Source organism: Macrotis lagotis, chromosome 2 (genome assembly GCF_037893015.1).
Source record: "Macrotis lagotis isolate mMagLag1 chromosome 2, bilby.v1.9.chrom.fasta, whole genome shotgun sequence".
NCBI classification, from domain to species: Eukaryota; Metazoa; Chordata; class Mammalia; order Peramelemorphia; family Peramelidae; genus Macrotis; species Macrotis lagotis.
Window position 1 is genome coordinate 323,361,693 of NC_133659.1, and position 21,631 is coordinate 323,383,323.

The window sequence follows — 21,631 nt, forward strand, 5'->3', positions numbered from 1 at the left end:
ATTATTTGCCTTATGAAAGATTCACCAGGACCTGAGTTCAAATTTAGCCTCATATACTTACTAGCTGTGTGACCCTGAGCAAGTCACTTAACCTCAATTACCCAACCTCCAAAAAAGAATGAAAGATTTGAAATTGGACACTTTTGGAGGAACACTTTTGTTGCTTAAAGGGAAAGAACATTGAGAAGGCAGTGAGGCTGCCATTGTTTCTTGGGTCAGAATTAGAGATTTCAGAGTTTGTTTTGATATTATACATATGGTGATATTTTGCCAAATGTGTAACATTGATCATTCTTGGGCAAGTAGTATCCAGCTCCCCCCAGATTTATGAAATAGCAGTTGACAAAATGGACCTCCTTCCTAGGCATACCTTAATTCTTGCTGAGGTAATGCTTAGTTGATCCATGGCAGTCCTCCCAGGGAGCTTTTTATTCAGTTTTCCTGACTCAGAGGAGTACTGCTTTTGTTGCCTCTTTTAGATGGTTATTTTGGGGCCTATATTCTGACCGTGTGGAGCTTGCTTTCTACTAAGGAGGGTGGGGTAATGCTCTTGGAAGCCTCTGTCAGGAAATCCTACTAGAGATAAAGCTCCTAGGACAGAGAAACTCATGAAAATGGTGTTGTTTTTTTTTTTTTAATGATAACACTTGTACCTTGTAAGGAATGTTTTGTAATCTGAGCAGTTTTCTGTTGTGTTTGAATCAACAGAAAGACTTCATAGTAGCAGGGGCCCCTGTTCTCATTTCTCTAATCTACTTTAGAGAAGAGGGATGTGGTGGGGCATCTAGGTGACACAGTGAATAGAGCACTGGCCCTGGAGTCAGAAGGACTTGAGTTCAAATCTGACCTCAGGCACTTAATAATTATCTGGCTGTGTGGCCTTGAGCAAGCCGTTTAACCCCATTGCCTTGCAAAAACTTTTAAAAAAGAAAAAGGGATGTGATGGTGGGTCTTGAATCTCTGCTTCTTTTAGGAACTCAGGAGTTTTTCCCTCAGTTGATCCTACTTACCCAGAAGTTAAGTTCCCCAGTCCTTGAGTCACATTATGGAGAAGATTGTTAGTTGTCTTTGTCTCAAGGACATTTGGTGTCCTTTGGGATGCCCTGTGGAGAGACCGAATTACTATTTCTTTACAATTTTAAATGGTTGGTTAACTTGATGTAAGCAGAAAATCATTGTAGCGGGTACTTATTAGAGGTCCAACTTCTCTGCGCAGTTTAGGGCCTGGGATGGAGTCACCTGTGTGTACTATTTCTGTCTCAAGCCTCTTCTAATACAGTTCCTAAATGGATTGAATTTTAGGGTCTGGATGTTTTGGAAATCATGAGAAACATTCATGTATTTGTGTCTCGGTACCTCTACAACCTCAATAATCAGGTGAGTGGGGGGGCAAGAATTTGAGGGGGAGAGTGAAGTCCCGAAGATTCCTAGAGATTGGAGATTGGTTGTCTCATCTGGGTTTTGGGAAAGACTGCTCTATTTTTGCCCGGACTGATGTAGCCAGTACTTGGCCACAGTGGGCCCTTAATACTTAATAAATCCTTGTTGACTTCTCCATTGTCATTTTGGTTGAGGAACCTTCAGTCCTGGATAACTTATGTGTGTGTCATTTTTTTGTTCAATGTGACTTGATCAGTGACTAAATCAGTGAAATCTGTTTATATGCAGATATTCATTGAACGGACCAGCAACAACAAGCATTTGAATACAATTAACATCCGCCACATTGCAAATTCAATTCGCACCCATGGGACTGGAATCATGAACACAACAGTAGGTACCTTTTCCTTTTTTTTCTCTGGATCTGTAATTTGTTCAGGGTGGAGAACTCCCCATTTGTTTAAAAACATTTCCTTCCTGTTGTACAATTGTATTGGGATGTTTGGGAGATGGTACCATGCCTAGGGAAGCTAAGGATTTTAAACCATCCTCAGACACTTTGGGTGCATAAAGTTTTAATCTATATCAACAGCTAATAAGCTTACTGCAACTTATCTTAACATCATTCATTAAAATAAGTCTCTTAAAATGTTTATTGAGTATTTGGTTAATTTAAATGCTCACCTTGCCCTCAAAAGTTAATATTCTTTAATTCAGACTTTCACAAAATTTGACTTCTCTTTCCTGTACTTAATTTGAAACTTTTACTAGATATTAAGAATAATGAATGTGGTTGTTATATATAATTAGCTATTAAATAATTTAGATGTTATGGGTGTGTTCCATTTCTCCTTATTAAAATTTCCAGGTAAGTACAATGAAAAGGTTTTTTTTTAAAATTCAAACTTTTTGAAGAATTTAAAATGTATCTTGGGCAGTTAACTATGTGACCTTGGGCAAGTCACTTAACCCCATTGTCTTGCAAAAACAAAAATAAATAAATAAAAATATATCTTACAGTGAAAATTATTCATCCCTAATAAGTTCATTCTCCTTTTCTGATCCTGCAATCTTCTGATTGCCTAGGGAAAAGACTCTTTATGAGATGTGAGGAAAGGAGGAATCGTGGGATAGGGGAAGAGTTTCAGCACCTGAAATTGCCAAACCTTGTGCAGGAGTTAAAATCAATATAAATATTGGCAGGTTTCAGATTACTGAGGCCTAGAACTATTTGTTAATAGTAAATAATATGGGCTGTGGCCTCACAGAGCTTATAGAACTCTTTTCTTCCTTCGAAATCATGCTTTCTTGACTTCAATTAATGTCTATCTGTGCATTTTAAAAAATAACATTTTTGGATATCTTTTGTTTTTACATCACCTATAATTTCCTGTGTGTCCTTCCTCCTCTCCCCTCCCAGAGAGCCAACCTAACTGAATAGAAGAAAGTTAAAAAAGGAAAATGCCTAATGCCAAATTTAGTCTCTCACTTCTGCAAAGAAGGTGAGGGGAAATGTCTTCACATATTTTTTATTTGAGACTAAGCTTTTTTATTATAATTTCTCCAAAACTTTTTGATAAGATTTTTTTTATCTCCTTCCTATCTCTTTTACCTCTAGTGAAAAAACAAAACAAAACAGAACCATAATTTGTTAGATCTATTGTTTCCCTTTACATTGGTGGAGTGCCTGTGTGTTTGTGTGTGTGTGTGTGTGTGTGTGTTCATATGTGTGTGTGCGCGCATACATGCAGACAGTGGTCTTGGGTCTACTTATTTTGCTTGGCATCAGATCATATAAGTCTTTCCATGCTTCTCTTTACTCCTCACATTCTTTGTGTATCACAATTTGTTACTCCCCAATCAATGGGCACCAATTTCCATTTCTTTACTGCTATAAAAATATTTTGGCTTACTCTGGGACCTTTGCTTTTGTACCCACCGATTTTATTTGACTTGAGTTAATTTTCTCTTCTGACCTCAGTTATTTCAAACTCAGCATATCTAAAATCAAATGAATTTTCTTTCATCTTTTTTTTTTGTTGTTATTCTAAATTTCACAAACTTCAGCATATTTAAGAATTTCCATATATGGAGAAGAACAGAAACATACTCTATTGCATTTTTTAAAAATTATGATAAATTCAACCATGATAAATTAGTTTCAAAGCTTGTCTACTTTAAAAACCCCTTTTTTGAACTGTGCATTTGAAAAATGTTCCAGTCATCTTCTTTTCTTTTCTTTTTTTTTTTTTTGGCAAGGCAGTGGGGTTAATTGACTTGCCCAAGGTCACACAGCTAGGTAATTATTAAGTGTCTGAGGAAGGATTTGAACTCAGATCCTTCTGACTCCAGGGCCAGTGCTCTATCCACTGTGCCACCTAGCTGCCCTGGGATCTTCTTTTCTTTCATTTCTCTTTTAAGCATTATTATCATTAGTCTCCCATTTTGTAACCTTTTTGTAATCATAGCTATTGGCATTGGTTCAAAAACTTGTAACATACTCTTATACTACACTCTGCTTTCTAATTTTGATTTTTAACTTTTTAACAGGTTAATTTCACCTACCAATTTTTGAGAAAGAAGTTCTATATATTTAGCCAATTTATGTATGATGAACACATCAAATCCAGATTGATCAAAGATATACGGTTTTTCAGGGAAATCAAAGACCAAAATGATCATAAGGTAAGTTGTGTTTGCAGATGCTATTTTTGAGATGGTTGGCATAATAGCCTTGTACTTGCAAAATACATAGGTGGTTGTTATGACTTCTGACACATCCTGGCCTATGTTCTCTTCAACAAAATCACTTAACTACTTCAAACCCCCTGGTGACTCTTAGAATCAGATATAGATGAGAAGATGATCTACATTGGGGGAAAGGAGTTTCTCATGACATCATAGGCCTAGACCAAAGATAGATTTACTTAAAAGTATTGCTTTATAGGCATGATTGGCAGTTTAAAAAGGTTTCTCGGAAATGCCATATTCTCATGATGCTGTGCATCCTTTTTGGTGATTCTTGTAACAATCAGCAACAAACCAAAATAGTTTGGTGAAATATGCATTAAAGAGTGCACTGTAGCAAATTAAAAAAGGCCATTGCCCAGGTAATGGCGATATATAATCCAGCTACTGGTTGTGACTTGGGTCTTGGAGAGCCTCTACTCTCCAGGAACAATTTCATCCTACTTATCATTTTCAGATGAAGAGGCTAATGTCCCCCACAGAGAGGGCTTAGTTCTGGCTCTGGTGGCAGGCTATTCAGATGTTTGGAGGCAGTCATGGTGATGGAGGAGGGGACTCTTATCAGAGAAAAGAAAGGGGGTTGCTAATGTTAGACTTTTGTCATTTCCCCTTTTAAAAAAGTTTCAGTTGAGGGGCGGCTAGGTAGCATAGTGGATAAAGCACCGGCCCTGGAGTCAGGAGTACTTGGGTTCAAATCCTGTCTCAGACATTTAATAATTACCTAGCCGTGTGGCCTTGGGTAAGCTACTTAACCCTGTTTGCTTTGCAAAAAAAAAAAAACCAAAAACTTAAAAAAAAGTTTCAGTTAGTTGTTACCAAAGCACAAAGGATGGAAGCATGCTCTTCCAGGCCATCAGGACCTTGCTCACCATCCCATGTTTGGTCTTCCAGCCAGGCTGGCTGACCCATCCTCCAGGCTGTCATATTCTGTTTCTTGTCTCTGTGACTTTTATAGTCTGTCCTCCACCCACCTGGAAAGCCTTGATTTCTCCAGGACCATCTCTTTCAAAGAAGCCTTTCCAGAATCCCTCATCATTGGATGCTTGTGCCTACATGTGTCTACAACACATGCTTACTGTTTGTTATTATTGGGCAAGGACTGCCTTTTACAACTCTTTGTATCCCTTTAGTGCTTTGCTCAGTGTCTGATATTAACAGATAGAGGTGCTCAATAAAGATGGATTGATTGATTGCTGGGTTGGATAAACTCCATAAACAAATTAGAATGGAGTTAATATGAAAATCCAGTAGGTTATAATTGCATTAAAGATGAAGGTGCTCTTGAAACTCTTTCTTTCTAGTATCCTTTTGAAAGAGCAGAAAAATTCAACAGAGGAATCAGAAAACTTGGAATTACACCAGATGGACAGAGTTACCTTGATCAGTTTAGACAGCTCATCAGCCAAATAGGTAAGAAGAATTAGTATGAAATTAGAATTCATCATTCTTACAGGAATTAATTAATCCATCTCAATATAGGACACTTAATTTTTGAGATATTTCCTCTGAACTCATGGGAAAATTTTCACAATGGGGCTGGACAGCTGTTTGATAAATTGGTATAAATCTTAAATGGAATATTTATTAAGTGGATATAAGCAGCTGTATTATATATTTGTATTTATGGGTATTCATACAGTTATAAAAACTAACCAGTCAGGGCAGCTAGGTGATCATTTAGAGGGAGAAGGAACTTCAGAGGGCATCTCAACCTCCTTCCCTCCCTGTTCCTTTATTTCACAGATAACATTTTAAATCTTGAGAGATTGAATGACCCACTGAGGTCACTCAGGTAGAAAGAGCAGAGACGACAGTGAGAAGTCTGCCACGTTCTTTCTGTGGAGTCCTGTAGGTGTTATATGAGCCTGGGGCCACTTCTGGCTCCAAGGGAAGAAAGGAATAGGGAAGTGACTGAAATTCTTGGATGTCCCTCCTCTCCCCCTGTTCATACCCCAAACCCCCATACTCGCCCACATAAACACTCATACAGGCACACACACACACACACACACACACACACACACACATCCCCATATGTGTGATTGGGGAATTCTTTATGCTCTGCATTTTTATCCTTTGATTGGTCCAATGAAAGCCTGGCAGATTTTGCTTCATTGGAAATCTCAGAGAATGGAATTATTTGCATTTTAGATTACATGGAATGGCTGCAGACCTTGTTTGAACATCATGCAGCTGCCTCCAAGTGTTAGACTTGGAGAGACCCTTCTGTCACTCATCTGATTGACCTCCTTTCTCCTTTTAAAGGGAATGCGATGGGCTATGTGCGGATGATCCGGTCCGGGGGGCTCCACTGCAGCAGCAATGCCATCAGGTAGGGCAGTTATCATCTGTCTCCTCACTTGATGCATGTTTCTTCTGCTCGTTTATCCTTTTAAAATTGGTGCCATTTGGATCCTGCCTTCTGGAGCTCCTTGTACAAGAGAGAAGCTTCTTTCTCCTCTTCAAATTGGTGTCAGAAGAGAGAATGTTGTTGCTTTCTCTATTACAGATTGAAATCTTGATCTCTGTAAAGCTTTTCCTTTTCCTCTTAATTGCCACTAATCTAATTTTACAAGGTTGTATAAAGTGGAAGTCACTCGTAGATCTTTTTGGATCATTGAGATCAGTTTGTTTGTCGAACTCCCAGATCCCAAATTTTACACTTGATGTAGCTGTGCTGGCTTCTCTTAAGTCAAATGCCTGGTGATTCTATAGTTTAAATGAATCACTGAGTGTTTAATTTTTAGTTGAATTGCATAGTATAAATTGAATTTTTTACCAATTTTAGTGACAATCTTATGCAATTTACTCTAGGTTTGTTCCTGATCTTGAAGATATTGTCAATTTTGAAGAGCTGGTTAAAGAAGAAGGGCTTTCAGAAGAAACACTCAAGGCAGCCAGGTAAGGTTGTATTTACCAAAGATACTTGGGGTCAAATTTGATCAAACAGCAAAAAAGGGAAATTGAAAGTGATTATGAAAATGAAATTTAATACAGTTTTCTGAAACTCATCATATCATACTTACTCATAAATGTTGATTTTGACCAATTATTTATCAACAAAAACCTAAAAGAAAGTGAAGGTCTTGTTTCTTAGTGAACCTAGCAGACGGTGGGTTTTACTATTTGGTTAGGAGGAATTCTCCTATGAGATTATTTCTTTTTTTCTTTGTGCTTCCCATTAGAACTTTGGACTAGAAATTGATTTTCCTGATATGACTTTAGTTAATATTAAAGAGAGGTAAATGGGTTTGTTAATTGTTTAATTAGGCAAATTAAATCTTTTTGTTGTGGGAGTCAAATTATAGTTTTGTCAAGACAATTTTAGGCAAAAATTTTAGCAGCATGGAGTGCCCCTCTTCTGGTGGTTGTTGTATCACATTCAAAATTTTTATGCTGTCTCAGTAGGAGATTTTACAGGGAAAGGGAGTGATCCTTGGCAGGGCAGGATAACTTGTATGGTGACTTCTTTCCTTGGCTTCCTCTGGTTTAATATCAGAGTAGTGAGGGAATTAACACTTCCTTTGTAAATAGTCCCTGTTTAGGGGAGAAAGACTTTTGATGTTTGAGTTTGACCTCCAGTATAATTAAATCTTGTGACATCTCTGTGGCAGACTTGTAGTGTGTTCACCCACTTTTTTGCAGAGTTTAGCTTTTTAAGAGCCTTGTCATATCTTAGTAAATCTTTCTTTGAGAAGTCATGGAAAAGAATAAGGAAGAGATATCAGTTGGTGTTATTGTATAAAGACAGAAAAGCAAGGAAAGTATCTCTCTCCTCACTCTCTACACTCTCCAGGCCCTATAACACAGGCATCTGCCCTTTGCATGACCATATTTTGTATGTCCTACAGGTGAGAATGAGCTGGTGGAGAATTTTTACTTCTCTATATGTCAGGTTAAAGGGTTCTTAGCATTTTTGTTATTTATTTTATTTTTGCTTTTAAGTTTTGCTTTAAATTAGTTGAATCATAAAGAATTATCTGAGCTGTTTTAAAAGCTGCAGTTTTTGTGAAATTGTATTGAAAAATACTAAATTTAGTTTTCTTGTACATTACTGTAGAAATCTATGTATGGATTCTCATCTACAAACAGTGTCTGAGAACTCACTAAAAAAGAGAAAAGAGGATGACTATTTTAAGTTGACTTAAAAAAAAAGAAATTTGTTTATTTGGTCTGAGAGTGTTAGAGAAGTTACAGTCAGTTAGATTAACCCTGCCCCTAGACTCGTGTTCTCTGTTGCTTGTTTGTGATAAATATGGGGAAGACATTACATTCCTCAGCAGAAAATAAGTTGTATCTGAAGGTCTCTCAAGTCTCCACTTCAGTTTTTAGGAAGGCCCTGCATTTGCCTAGGATTCCCTTTGACCTTGTTTTCCAGTCCTCTTCCAATTGCACATGGGATCCCATGTGACAGTATCCTGTCTTTCAGCATATCTGGAATCACAGAAGTATTTTTGTAATCTCTTTTGTCCAGCTGACCTCAAAATCTCAATTTCAGTGGCCAACCGATTGTCCCATTGTGTAAGTAGATGAGTTACAGTGTGCACCTTAGTGTAATTGTCTCAAGTTTTACATGTCGGATGTTAGGTTGAAAAGAATTTTGTTTCCCTAGAGTAATAGCTCAGGAACTGAGGTGGAGTTAGTAAAGTCCTACATCTTCATTTTGAAGTTGAGGAAACTGAGGCCGCTAGTGTGGAAATGCCTTTCTCTGATCATTTGGGGCAATGTAAGGAAAGAACCAGGTTCTCTGAGGTAGCTCCTTCAAATATTTGAAGGATTGTTAACATAGGAGATAATGGTGCTTGTTTGATGCAACTCTGAGGGCAGTTCCAGGAGTTGGGGTGGCAGTGACTTGGAGATCTTTCTTGTCTGGATATGAAGACAAAAGTTTTATCCTTAGAGCTCCCCAGGGGGGACTGGGCTGGGTTGCCTTGGATCTGGTGGGCCCTTCATCATTGGGAGTCTTCAGTGTGAGGCTTAATGGTCAAACATGCTGTGGAGGGGACTCTTTGGGGGGGTATGGTTTAGAGTGGCTGGCCACTCTTCTCCAGGTCTGAAATGCTTCAGCTACTTTGTCACTTCAGTATTCCTGATGCCTGAGGACTGAAGGAAGGATCAGTGATGCCCAGGTGTCTGGGGCAAGGGCAACTTTAGATTACTCTTTGATAGTTTGCAATGACTTTAAGAAAGCATTTACTTTTGTCTCTTTCAAATATTCCAATTAAAAAGGAAAGAAAAAAAGGCCTTATGGTTGCAGTAACTTGGCATTGAAGTTTTTACAGAGGCCCTAGAAACCTGGCACTTACCCCATTTTGGTTTTGGTCTCCCAAGCACTGTGAGTAGAGGAGAGAGTAGGGGTTCTGCTGGCACTTGTGCTTTAATTTATATTTAGTCAGCAAAGTTTCTGACGTATTACTGAAACTGAAAATAAATGAACCCTTTGTTTCATGTTAAATGTAAATTTGAAAATGCACAAAAAATGCTGACAGTCATAGATTTTCTTAGTTGTAGAGCCTGACACAAGCAGTCCTCTGACTCGTAGCAGGATGTCTATAAAAATAGCCTGAAATTGTATGGTTTGGGGAGATGAACCCTAAAACTGTTAAAGCCATCAGGTGGTGGCCATCAAAAATATAGGTGGTGGCCATCAAGACAGTGACCACACTCGAACTGGAAATGAATTGGTTTTTTTTAATGCAGAAACAGAGAATAGGGAAAATGATTAATCTTTTTTGTGACCTGACAGTGAAGGTTGCACAATATTAAGTTACCCAAACTGTTCCTCAAAGCCTCATCCTTGTACAAATAGGTCTAATCTATCTGCTGGGGCTGAATAAGGAGATGAGAATTATCTGCGTAGAGAAAATAGTTGAATAAATGAGAGCTAAAGAAATTCCTGAGTGAGAAAGAGCCCAGAGCCTTGGGAGTTAACATTTAGTGGGCATGACCTTGGTGAAAATCCAGGAGCAATTGGTCCTCCCCTTCAGGAGGAGAAGCAGGGGAGAGAAAGGTGAAAATCTAGAAGGGGGGATTGACAGTGTTGGGGGGGGGGGATACAGAAAGGACAAGATTGAGGAGGATGGAGAAAAGGCTATTGGATTTGGTGACTGAGAGCATCTTCAGTGGATTGATGAGATCAGAAACTAGGCTGAACAATTTAGCAGTCCATGAATAGGTGGGAAGCAGTATAGGAGGGGGGGTCATATCCAAGCCTGGAGAGTGGTGGTGGTGGTGGTGGTGGTGGTGGTGGTTATCCTTTGTGCTTGAAGAGAACCAAAATGGTATTACCATGCTGGGGTCAAAGGGCAATGTGTCCAACTGGCTGATCAGACCAAAATGAACTTGGAATATTCCACCATAGGTTGGGCACAAATAGTCTGTGCAGAGTTTAGTAAGCCATAGTTAGCAGGAGGATAAAGGGATGAGAGGCTTGGGAGCAGAGCCAGTTGAACTGGATTACCAAGGGTTTGAAGTAGGTAAGGGTTGGAGAGAAGCAGCAGCAAAAGTGTGAACAGTGCAGAGGGGGTGGCCTGGTCATGAATTGAGGGTGAGGGCCTTGGAGAGTAACAGGGAGGTTGAGGAGGGTCTTGGATCATAAAGCAGAGGGCAGAGACAGAGATAAGAGAATGAAGGACTAATCATGTAAAGGAATTTCAGAGTCCTTGTTCATGTAACTGGACCATTTGGGGATGATGGGTGGCAAAATCAAACTGATGACTTCTTTATGTGTAGCTGGGGGCGGGGTCTGAGGAACCCAGAAGTTGGGGTGTTTGAGGGGATATCATGGAGGGGTTCAGAAGTCGGATGGGGAGGAAGATGGGGGCAGGGACTGAAAGGAGGGAGAATGTACATCCAGATCTTGGTTGGACGGTAAATATGGAGTGAATGCAACTCATAGAAGAGGTGACTGAGGGATAGTGGTATTGGGTGGGTGGGGGCCACACAAAGGGGCAATAACTCCCCATCCTGACCAGAGTCTAGCACTGTTGGAGCCCTGAACTTCCCCCTCCTTCCTCCGTGGGGGTGGGTGGGAGCCATCCGGGGTTCTCAGCCTCTGTGCCCCTTTCCTTCTCTCTTTAGGCAGCTAGACTCTGTCCTCAGTGATCACACCCGGAATTCTGCAGAAGGCACAGAATATTTCAAGATGCTGGTAGATGTTTTTGCTCCTGAATTCCGGAGCCCCAAGAACATGCACCTTCGAAATTTCCACATCATTGTCCCTCCCTTGGTCAGTACTTTCTTTTCTTTTTTTTCATTTTTTTCTAATTACATGCAAAGATGGTTTTCCACATTTCTACTCTTCCAAGCTTTTGAGTTCCGCATTTTTCTACTCCTTCCTTTCCTTCTTCTCTGCCCTTGGCAGTGAACAGTCTGGTGAAGGCTGTATAGGTATGATAGTTCTTTTCAACCTCAGAACCTGCCAGGGATAAAAGGGAAGTAAATCAGATGTAGTTCAATACCAGTGCAGCCACTTCTAGAACTGAGATTTGTTTTCCCCATTAAAGGCCACTTCCACATAAAAGGTTACAGTGTTCTTCTCTTGAGGACTTCTCCCAGGTGTGTTAAGGTAAAAATGATGACATCTATTAAAATATAGCTATTATTGATGAGGGAAGGGCAGTGTGTGCTCTCTGCCACCCACATATATATGTTGCTGGAGCACCTTCTCTTAGGGGCAAGGTAGTGTGAACTGGAATGGACCTGGCCTTCCCAGCAATTGTATGGGCAACAGGGTATAGATCCCTGAAAAGTCGAAGAACAGGATCACGTGAACTCCAGTGTTGCAAGGACATGGTTCATTGCTAGATTAATTCCACAGGAAGTCATTATTGTGGGTGTTGGGATGAAGGAAAACACAAGCCTGTCAGTAGATTGAGCTGGATTCCAAGAATTTGACTGGAGATGGCCAGTTGGAGGAGGGAAGAGAATTAAATATGAGGCCAAAGCAAGGAACTATGAGATTTGTTTACCGTAAGGAAGACCACAAGTGAACTGCTTTGGTAAAGTTTTAGGTTTGTTAGAAAGTCAAGGGACTCACTGGTGATCCTTTAGGTGGTTGGGGAGTGCGACAAAGGTAGAAGCCTGGCTTTAGATCATTAATTAGAATGGGTGGAGGATAGAGGGACCATTAAAGGTGTTGATAGTAATCTAGACATAGAGTCATATGACCCCGTTAATACGGCAGCAGAGGGAAAGAGGAGAGTTCTCATTTGAGAGAGATTCTGAAGGGAAAAATGCCATGATGACCAATTGGTTACAGGGTTGATGGAAAAACAGGAGACAAATTTTTGAACCTCAGTGATTTGAGTAATGGTTGCATTTGTTAATTGAAGTAGGGAAGATAGAGCAGAGAAAGGCATTGGGGGGGGGGGGAAGTTGTGGTGTGTTTTATATGTTGAAGTGTGAACTGGTTATCCAAATGACAACAATGATGGGCATTTAGAAATGGTCAACTGGAATGGGTCAGATCTGGCCAGAAGGCTGGGATTTGAAGGAAGCTGGGAGACAGAGTGACTGACTTCTCTGTGCAGAGAAGAGGCCAGGGAGTGCTGACTACATTTCAAGTACAGAGGGAGGAAGCAGAGCCAGTGATGGAGATGCCAGGGTCCAGATCCCCATCCCCAACAGACAGCCACTGGGGTGGATTTATGGGAAGAAAACCTTTCAAAGCAAAGGAAGCTTATGTGAATACACATGGAGATTATGCCTGACTAATGTTTGTCTGATCAGGACCTGCTCTTCTCAACCATCAACTCTTTCCATTTCAGACCCTCAATTTTGTAGAGCATTCTATTAGCTGCAAGGAGAAACTGAATAAAAAGAACAAAATGGGAGCAGCTTTTACTGATGATGGCTTTGCCATGGGTAAGTTTGACCAAATTGCATTTTACATTAGTTTTGTGTGCACAGTGTATAGATTCTTGGGAAAGTTTACTGAAAAATAGAGCCTTTGGCTCTTGGCACATTGCTGAATAGATAATATTTTCTTAATAGTATTTTCTTCTTGGCCAGACTTGTATAAGCATCGGTCACTCCTCTTGTTAATGTGCCCATAGTATTTCTGATGCCCAGGACCATTTTGTCTGGGTACGCAGGGGGTGTTCTGGATGCTCTCATGTGACTGGCTGCCATGACTGCTTTGCCCCAGGAGGCCGAACTTTTCTCCCTCTTCTTCCCATCACAATGGTAACAGCTGCCCAATGTGAGATTAGGGGCTGGGTTTTTTTTTTTTTTTTTTTTTTTTTGGCAAGACCTCTTGAGCTGTTGATAGCATTGTTTCTCTGTGGAGAAATGAAGATAGGATTGTAGCGTGTCCTTCAGCTAAGCTATAAAATGGAATTTAAAGAGGATTCTTTCTAAATGACTTGAAGAATAACAGAGTAACGTCCATGGCCGAATGGATGGTCATCTCACTTTGTTGATGGCTGCAGGTGTGGCTTATATCCTCAAGCTTCTGGATCAGTACCAGGAGTTTGATTCCCTTCACTGGTTCCAGTCTGCCAGAGAGAAGTATCTCAAAGAGATGAGGGCTGTAGCCAAGCAGCAGAACGTGCAGTCGACCAGCCAGGATGAGAAACTGCTGCAGACAATGAATCTGACCCAGAAGCGCCTCGATGTCTATTTACAGGTAAGGTCACCCTCTGGCACCCAGAGCCTCACCAAAAGCCAGAGTCCCCAGGACACCATGCGAAGTGGGGGAATCAATATCAGAGGCAGGCTTTTCTTACTTGAATTTCTGTAGGTTTGCTCAATAGGATCTTTAAAATAAGATAGAAAATAGAAGTTATTTTTAATATTCTCTGTTATTTTTATTTAGGAATTTGAATTACTCTATTTCTCACTGAGTAGTGCAAGAATTTTCTTTAGAGCAGACAAGACAGCAGCTGAAGAGAGCCAAGAAAAGAAAGAGAAAGAAGGTTAGTAAATAGAGCTTTGGAAAGTTTAACAGATATTGTTTCTTTTTCTTTTTTTCCTGTTATTTTTCTGGGGCACTGGGTTTGTGACTTACCCAAGGTCACACAGCTGGGTAAGTATTAAGTGTCTGAGGTCGGATTTGAACTCAGGTCCTCCTGACTCCACTGCCTCACTTAGCTGCCCCACAAATACTTTTTCCATGGTGTACAGTGTCTCACTTCTCTCCACGCCCGACGGCAACTTCAGCCCTCTGGGATGCAGCCTTTACTCCAGAAGGGTCTTGGTGTAGCTCCAGGTGCTGTTCTGTATTCTCCTCCAGGAACTTGAGGCCTCCCTCAGAGTCTGCTGCTGCAGCAGGTTCCCAGAACCCCAGCTAATCACTCCTGAGCTGATATCCTGGAACACCTATTATTGAGGAGGGACAGATAGCTGAAGAGCAACCTCCTGAGGCCTCCTAGCGTGGGGCAAGCAGGGCCCCACTTGTCAGAGCATGCTCCTCTGTAAAGTGAGAATGTGTCCACAAGACCTGCCTCATGAGCTTGTGAGGAACAGACTTTGGAAACCTCATTTTTATTCTTGCTGAGAGGAGGAGGCAGTTTGTGGGGAAGCTGTGGAGTTTTTGATATGCTAAATTGGAAGAAAGAGCCTCTCAACCAGATGAGAACAATGCTAGGCCTTTAGAAGTAGGGAACAGGAGCTAGGCATGGTAATACACTATGGAGGAAGATAGGAAAGAAGTAGAATATTTTATTTCTAAATTTTATTTCAATTCAGTTATCAATTGAATCATTTTCTTTCACTCCCAACTTATTTTTAATAAAAAAAAAAATAGTAGTGAACTGGTACAGTCATCCTAGAGAGCAGTTTGGAACTCTGCCCAAAGGGCTAAACTGTGCATACCCTGTGGTTGAGGAATACTGCTGCTAGGTTTGTATCTCAAAGAAAACAAAATAATTTACCAGCCTAGCAATATAAATTCTCCCATCGGTCCAGTTGACCATATCTAGAGTCGCTCACCTCTGACAGGCTTCATTTTCCATATTCTGGAGACCTTGGTTGGTCAATGAATTCATCAGAGTTCTTAAATCTTCCAAAGTGATTTGTCTTTACAGTGTTGTTACTCATTGGTGATCTTGGTGAAAGATGGTGAAGTCCTCACTTCACTATGTATGATACAAGTCATTATGCACATTTTACCAGATTTCTATGTAGTTCTCTACTTTATCATGTCATGGCCCAGTAGTATGCCATTATTCATCATTTGTTAAGACATGCCCCAATTAATGGGCAGCCTCTTCCTTCCCAAGCTTTGCTGCTGCACTAGAGTTCACTATAAATATTTTTGTACATATGGGTTTTTTCCTTTTTAAAATTTCAATTTTAGTTGCAAATTGTCTCTCTTACCCTCTCTGATACAAGTCTGTGCTGGCACCAAACTGAGAAGCTACTCATTTAGAGAAATCACTTGTACCATCGGAAAGCAAGATTATTTCTGTTGGTTCATGTTACACTTTGACATAGAAGTGAGGAGCTTGTTGTTCCAGAACACAGGAGCCCAATGGGAATAATTGCTCTGGGAGCAGGGCAAAGTGGCGGTTTTCTGTCTTCAGGCTGATGTATTTGAGAGACGTGTTCAGACGCCATCAAATACTTGTTTAATAGAAACAAAAGCTGGCAAGACCTGATTTCTCCAGCATTTTTGTCTTAATGTTTAATTCATTTTGCAAATGAACTTAATATGTACTTTTTGCTTCTAGAAGAAAATAAAGCAAGCAATGAAGACCCCAGGCCCACCAGCAGCAGCAGCTCTGGCCTCACTGATCCTGTGGTGAAGTGATTCTGAGGCCGGGTTTGGGGAGCATCAGGGAACCAGCTTTGTTTACACTGGCGGCTGTAGCTCTGACCTTGGAATCCTTGAGACACATGGATTGCTGAGCGGGCCAGCATATCTCCAGATGTGTAATGTCACAGGCCTTCTTTGGGGGCCTGGCTCTATAGCTCTGTCCATTTAAAGACTTTCATTTTAGAAGGTGCTGAAGAAATTTTCAAAAATTGGTTCTGGCCTGCAAAAACCTTCAAAATACCATGCTGCTTTTGTGAATGGTTATGGTTTAAAGTAGTTTTAGAAAGGCCAGTTGGAATTCCTGCTCTGCCAGCTGCAGATCTCTTGGCATCCATGTGTATGTTGGGAGTTCGTGTTTTTACAGGCTGTTCATTCATGATTTGCATTAAATCACTTAAAGACTATTATGGCAGCAAATTTAAAATAGATACTGTGCATATCTAGCAAATATTATTTAAATTTAGAGATTAATGGTCAAATTCTAAAAGCATATATGACACTGTAAAGAGACTTAGAATAAAACCGTTATTCCAGCCTGGATTGTTCCATAAGCTTGAGGTGTTGGGTGCCCATTGGAGACCGTTTGGCATCATCCAGGAATGACCTGCTGCATGGAGCTGCTGGGAGTCATTGAAACTCAGTTTACATGTTCTGAGAACACTTAAACCAGTTACATTAGGGAGAACATCAAACCTTTGTTTCTTGGTACTCATAATTAAGGAAAATTAAAGTGAGGCCCCAGCTTCTTTTTTAGAGACCAACAGATGACACTGGGGGGGCTAGCTTTCAAAATATGAGAGCAAGCTTCTCCCCACATTCACACTCAGGTTTCTTTTTACACCAAGCCTGAATTCAAGGGAAATTTGGAGCACATTTTTTCTTTCAACAGGTTCTTAAGTGGATTCTCATGAAAAAATATTTACACTGTGCAGGCATTAAAAAAAAAAAGCACTGTGAGAATGAGATTTAATGTAATAACTGAAATCCCTTACTGCTTTTACAGCTTCCAGAGGGTTTGAGGATCATTGCCTGTTGGCTGACTGTTAGTTTTATTTTGGGAAGTTGTGACAATTAACAAATAAAAAAAAGGCAATCTTAGCACATTAAAATGCATTGAAAAGATTACATAGAGTAAATAGGGATTTAACTCTTAATGTAATTCAAATTTAAATCTAGGAATGACTTGTTTTTCTTTTACATTTGCCTGTCTTCCCATTTCTTTCAAGAAATGCTGTAAGTTACTTCAAGGACAGTCTTGACTTCCCCACCTTGGAAGCCACGCATGTCTTTCCATCTTCTCATACTTATTGGTGAGATTATTATCTCTTTAAGAAGAAACAAGTTTCATTTGAAAGTTAGAGGAAGCATAATATATGGAATTGTTTTTGCTTCTTCTATAAACATGACCTTATAGCATTGTGTGTTGGTCTGTCCTGAAAGCATTTAGTCCTTGATTTATGCTTCATCTTAACTGCAGAAATGACCCTCAAGCACGCTGTATTTTGTATTTTTGAATGTCCCTAAACGACCTTGCATTTAATTGTACCGATTGTACCAAATTAGTCACTACCTTGCAATAATCCCCTCAGTATTGCCATTCTATCTTTATAACTATGTATGACATCTAATATCAACTAATTGTAATTGGTGGGAGAGTTGGCTCTTTCCTTTCAGTGGAGGCCACAAGTCATTGTGAGTTGAAGGCTTCCCTGTGAATAGATCAAACTTACACTTTTACCTCTATTCTTGCCTGGCCACCTACCAATGGGAAGAGTCGGGTTTTACAGTTCATGGTGCTTTGTGCAGTCTGTAGAGGGCTGAAAGGATCCACGTGTGTGACCAGATCTGTGAGGGGGTACCAGAGCATGTGGCCACTGAGCTATAGGAAGGCATGTATGTTGGTGTCCGTTGGACTTTTAAGACTGTAATAGCTTTCCTTGTAGGTTCCCATAGCTTCATATTTTTCTAATGTACTATAATTTAGGGATGAATTTAAGCACTCACTGTAAGCTCTTTAATAACAAAGATAATCCAATTCTCAGGAATTAAAGGACCAAGTATAACATTGTCTCTTCTATTTGTTAAAAGATGAGGATTTTGTTAACCTTATTTCTATTATCGGCCTCCCTCCCTTCTTTCCCATTTGTAGAGCAGAATACACTCTGTATATTATGTCAGTAAATTTGATCATTTTCATTCCTGAATTTTTATATTCAAAATTAAATGTCCTCTAAGAAAGTTTGATTTATTTCCAATGACGTTCTCATAACTTCCTTGTTACCATTTCTAAGTCCATCTTTTCTGCTCCTTTCTACTCCTTTTCTACTCCTTGCTCAAGTGAAAAAAGAACCACTAGGGTTTTTGGATAGTGATATCCAGTTGACATTATTGGACATGTTGACATGGATCCGAAACAGGAGCTGAGTCTGATTAGCAGAACAGCCTAGAAACTATTCAACATTCTCAGGGGGAAAAAGTATCTTGACATAAGAGTCCAGGATGGAGATGAGGCCACATCAGTGCATATGCTCAGGTATGGATCAAATTACTCTGCCATAAGTATTTCCTCTCCTAGGATAGCCATGCCTTCATTTACCAATGGTTGAAAGTCTGATATACGTAATTCTGCCTATTTCATATTGCTCCCCACCCTGAAAAGCCCCCAAACCATTTTCCTCCAGTGGGATTAGAGCTATGGTTTATGTAGAATTCCAAGGCAAGATGGTTGTCTTTGTCATGTGGTTGATTTGATTCTATGGTTGGATTCAAAGAAATTTCAAATGAGGGGAATGCTCCTTTAGGATGTTGGATATCCCTAGAGACTTCAGATGAAGAGGATGAACCCCAAGAAGACAAATGGAAAAGGTCAAAAGAGATTAAGGGGGCTGACTTGCTGGCCACAGAGAGGAGCTGGATGACAACAGCTGTGTCTAGTTAGGAGTTAGTTGATAGAAAACATGTTTATTTTACAGACCACAAAAATAAAGTCCTGTTGAACCAACAATGGGTGATTTTTGTGGTGATTTTGTTTGTCTTCCGTTTTTGTATGTTCAGCAATAGCTATTTTTTTTTAATTTTATTTAAGGCAGTGGGGTTAAGTGACTTGCCCAAGGTCACAGCAGGCACTTATTAAGTGTCTGAGTGAGGATTTGAACTTGGGTCCTCCAGACTCCAGGTCCAGTGCTCTATCCACTGTGCCACCTAGGTGCCCCTTAGTAGACTTTTAACTGAAAAATTGATGTGTATTTAGTAAATGGAATTTAAGATCCACACATTGACTTGGAAAGCAGATTTACTTAGCTTTGGAATCATTTACTATCTGGGGATATTTTTTGGCCATCACTTTGTTATCATTTAGGGCAGCTCTGTCTGCGTATTGTCTTCTGAACCTATCGGGCCGGGCCTTCCCTCAGGAAAAAAACAAAAACCCTTCTAAGATAGAAAATTTCAAATCCATTTAGACATAGCTACAAAACTGCTTGTTGCTAAATTAATATTATCTAAAGAGTCGATTAGACCAGGATACAACAGAATAATCGGTGCCGACACTAATGAATCTCGGGAAGAAACAGGCTTCATTTATATCCCTCCAGGGTACCAGTCTCCCAGGGTTTACTGGAACGGAAGGAAATCATTGAAAATATGAGAAACAAAAGCAGTCCAGTCTCCTGATTTAGGAAGGGAGCTGCTCAGTCCATCCCACTGACTTGTTGCCTTGCTAGAGACGCTCTTTTAGGAAATAACAAGCAGCAGCAGAATGATACATAAGACTTTTTATTTTCTAGCATTCATTGCTAGACTAATTTCATAACAAAGACAGCTGTGAATTGTCAGACTCTGTCGTCACTGTAAACCATACCAATTCATGATCGTCATTCCTGTCTGCCTGTTCTGTGAAAAGAGGGAGAATTAAAAGGCCCAGAGGCAGACCAGAAGTCCATCATGAGTTCTGGTTAGGGTATCAGGAAGAATATTAAGTTTGGGGGTGGGTGGGGGGATAACTGGGCTTTGAATTCCAACCTTTCCTGGTTGTGGCTCATTCCACTTTAGAAACAATTGGTCCCTTCCCTGGGATAGGTCTGGCTCAGCAGAAACAGGGATCTAGAGAGCAGCATGGAGACCCAGATGGGGCTCCACCATGGCGAAAGGTCTACCGCTTGTGCCAGGGCCTCTGGAAGCTGGCTGTATTTCATTTTGTCACAAAATCACATGTTGTATTGTGCTGTGGTTTTTATTGCATGATTAATGTATGGACGTGACCCTCCATCTGTCCACTCGCAGGAGTCCAGGGACAGTGGCCCTGTCAGTGTGTTTCTTTATAGCATGGTCATGTAAGGAAGAATGAGAGGCACTTGAAGCTCATTAGGTGAAGTACAAAAATAGATTATATTAATAGGAAACATTTAGTGTTTATCAAATTGTAAATTGAGGCTACTGCCACATTTAGAAAGGACACTAGGAACTGAGGAGGGCTGACTTCATTTAAAAATAAAGCAAACAGTGCATTTTTTCCCGTCACCCTTCGTTGAGAACTATATGATGCAAACAAGGAAAGGGACTTCGCTATAAAGTACCTAAAATATTTTTAAACTCGGCAGAAATGAGACATCAATGGTTTTTACTGTCGTTCTTCTCGGCCTCACAGCATCCAGGCTTGGATGAAACATGTTGTGAATGATTGTCAGAGAGACAGCCAGTGTTGAGAAACACTGAGAACCCCGTGAAGAGGGCTCCCCAGGACCTTCACCACCAGCAAAAATGGGTTTATGCTTCCGACTCAGCTGCTTTATTTTCATTTGGATTTCCATCTTCACTCTCTGGCTGGTCATTCAGTAACACAAACTTTCCATCGTTGGTCAGTGGCATGGAGAGCATCAGCTGAGCCAGTGCTTCTGGATCCTACAACGAGAGGTTAAAGAAAACATATAGCCATGAGACCTCAGCAAAACTTGAGGGTACTGGACCAGATGATCTCCGAGACCATAACTGTGAGTGTACCCCAAGGCTTGATCCTGGCCTCACTTCTCTACACTCTTTCAATGATTTCATTAACTCCTACAAATCCAGTTATGCAGACAACTCCTAGGCCCATCATCAGCTAGTCCTACAGGTCCCTTGAGCTCAACAGGTCCAAAAAAACCAACTCCTTATTTCTCCCTCTAAACCCACCCCTCTTCTTACCTTCCTATTTCATTAAGAGTATCATTATTCTTCTAGTCCCCCATATAACCAGATTCTCAACTCTCACCACACATATCCAAACATTTGCTGAGTCTTATTGACTCTGGTTCCAAAACGTCTCTCCATTCACGTAACCCCCATTCTAAATGGGGTCTGCATTATCACACTTGGACTAGGAAGGGAGAGAGCATCTTCACTGATGTTGCTGAAGCACATACACAACATTACATCACCCTTCCCTGGTCCTGAAATGGATTTCATCCTCATTGCAACACCTCAAGATTTTCTAAAACTCTCAAAAACTCCGCTCAGGCTCTCCTAGATGAGGAGATGTCCCTAGTGCCTCCCCTCTCCATGACTGGGTTTTATTTACTTTATTTATACTCCTATTGTATCCACCAATGGACTCTAAAGTCAGTGAAGACAGGAACTATTTATATCTCTAGCACCTGTCATATAGCAAGTTCTGAATAAATGATTGCCAATCTCCCTATTCCTTCTATAAATCTGGGGTCCAAATTTTGCCACTCCATCATGGGCCATGGCAAGTCCTAGCCCTTCCAT

The 21,631-nt window shown here is 40.4% G+C and overlaps 2 protein-coding genes across 3 annotated transcripts in view; one reads left to right on the forward strand and one right to left on the reverse strand.

Annotated features, from left to right (window-relative positions):
- Positions 1 to 16,421, forward strand: part of WASHC4 (WASH complex subunit 4) — a 44,478-nt gene extending 28,057 nt beyond the window's left edge. The window contains exons 23-33 of one of the 2 annotated variants that reach the window (XM_074226754.1): positions 1,303 to 1,377; positions 1,669 to 1,773; positions 3,931 to 4,065; positions 5,430 to 5,538; positions 6,394 to 6,460; positions 6,943 to 7,029; positions 11,209 to 11,356; positions 12,897 to 12,993; positions 13,560 to 13,756; positions 13,946 to 14,045; positions 15,801 to 16,421. In XM_074226754.1, coding sequence (XP_074082855.1) covers positions 1,303 to 1,377; positions 1,669 to 1,773; positions 3,931 to 4,065; positions 5,430 to 5,538; positions 6,394 to 6,460; positions 6,943 to 7,029; positions 11,209 to 11,356; positions 12,897 to 12,993; positions 13,560 to 13,756; positions 13,946 to 14,045; positions 15,801 to 15,880 — 1,200 coding nt within the window. In that variant the 3' untranslated portion in view covers positions 15,881 to 16,421. The remainder of the gene's footprint in view (positions 1 to 1,302; positions 1,378 to 1,668; positions 1,774 to 3,930; positions 4,066 to 5,429; positions 5,539 to 6,393; positions 6,461 to 6,942; positions 7,030 to 11,208; positions 11,357 to 12,896; positions 12,994 to 13,559; positions 13,757 to 13,945; positions 14,046 to 15,800) is intronic. The other variant, XM_074226755.1, reaches the window with a different exon arrangement.
- A 3,438-nt stretch (positions 16,422 to 19,859) lies between these two features.
- Positions 19,860 to 21,631, reverse strand: part of APPL2 (adaptor protein, phosphotyrosine interacting with PH domain and leucine zipper 2) — a 76,972-nt gene continuing 75,200 nt past the window's right edge. The window contains exon 21 of the mRNA XM_074226758.1: positions 19,860 to 20,785. Within this exon, the coding sequence (XP_074082859.1) occupies positions 20,651 to 20,785 (135 nt within the window). The 3' untranslated portion in view covers positions 19,860 to 20,650. The remainder of the gene's footprint in view (positions 20,786 to 21,631) is intronic.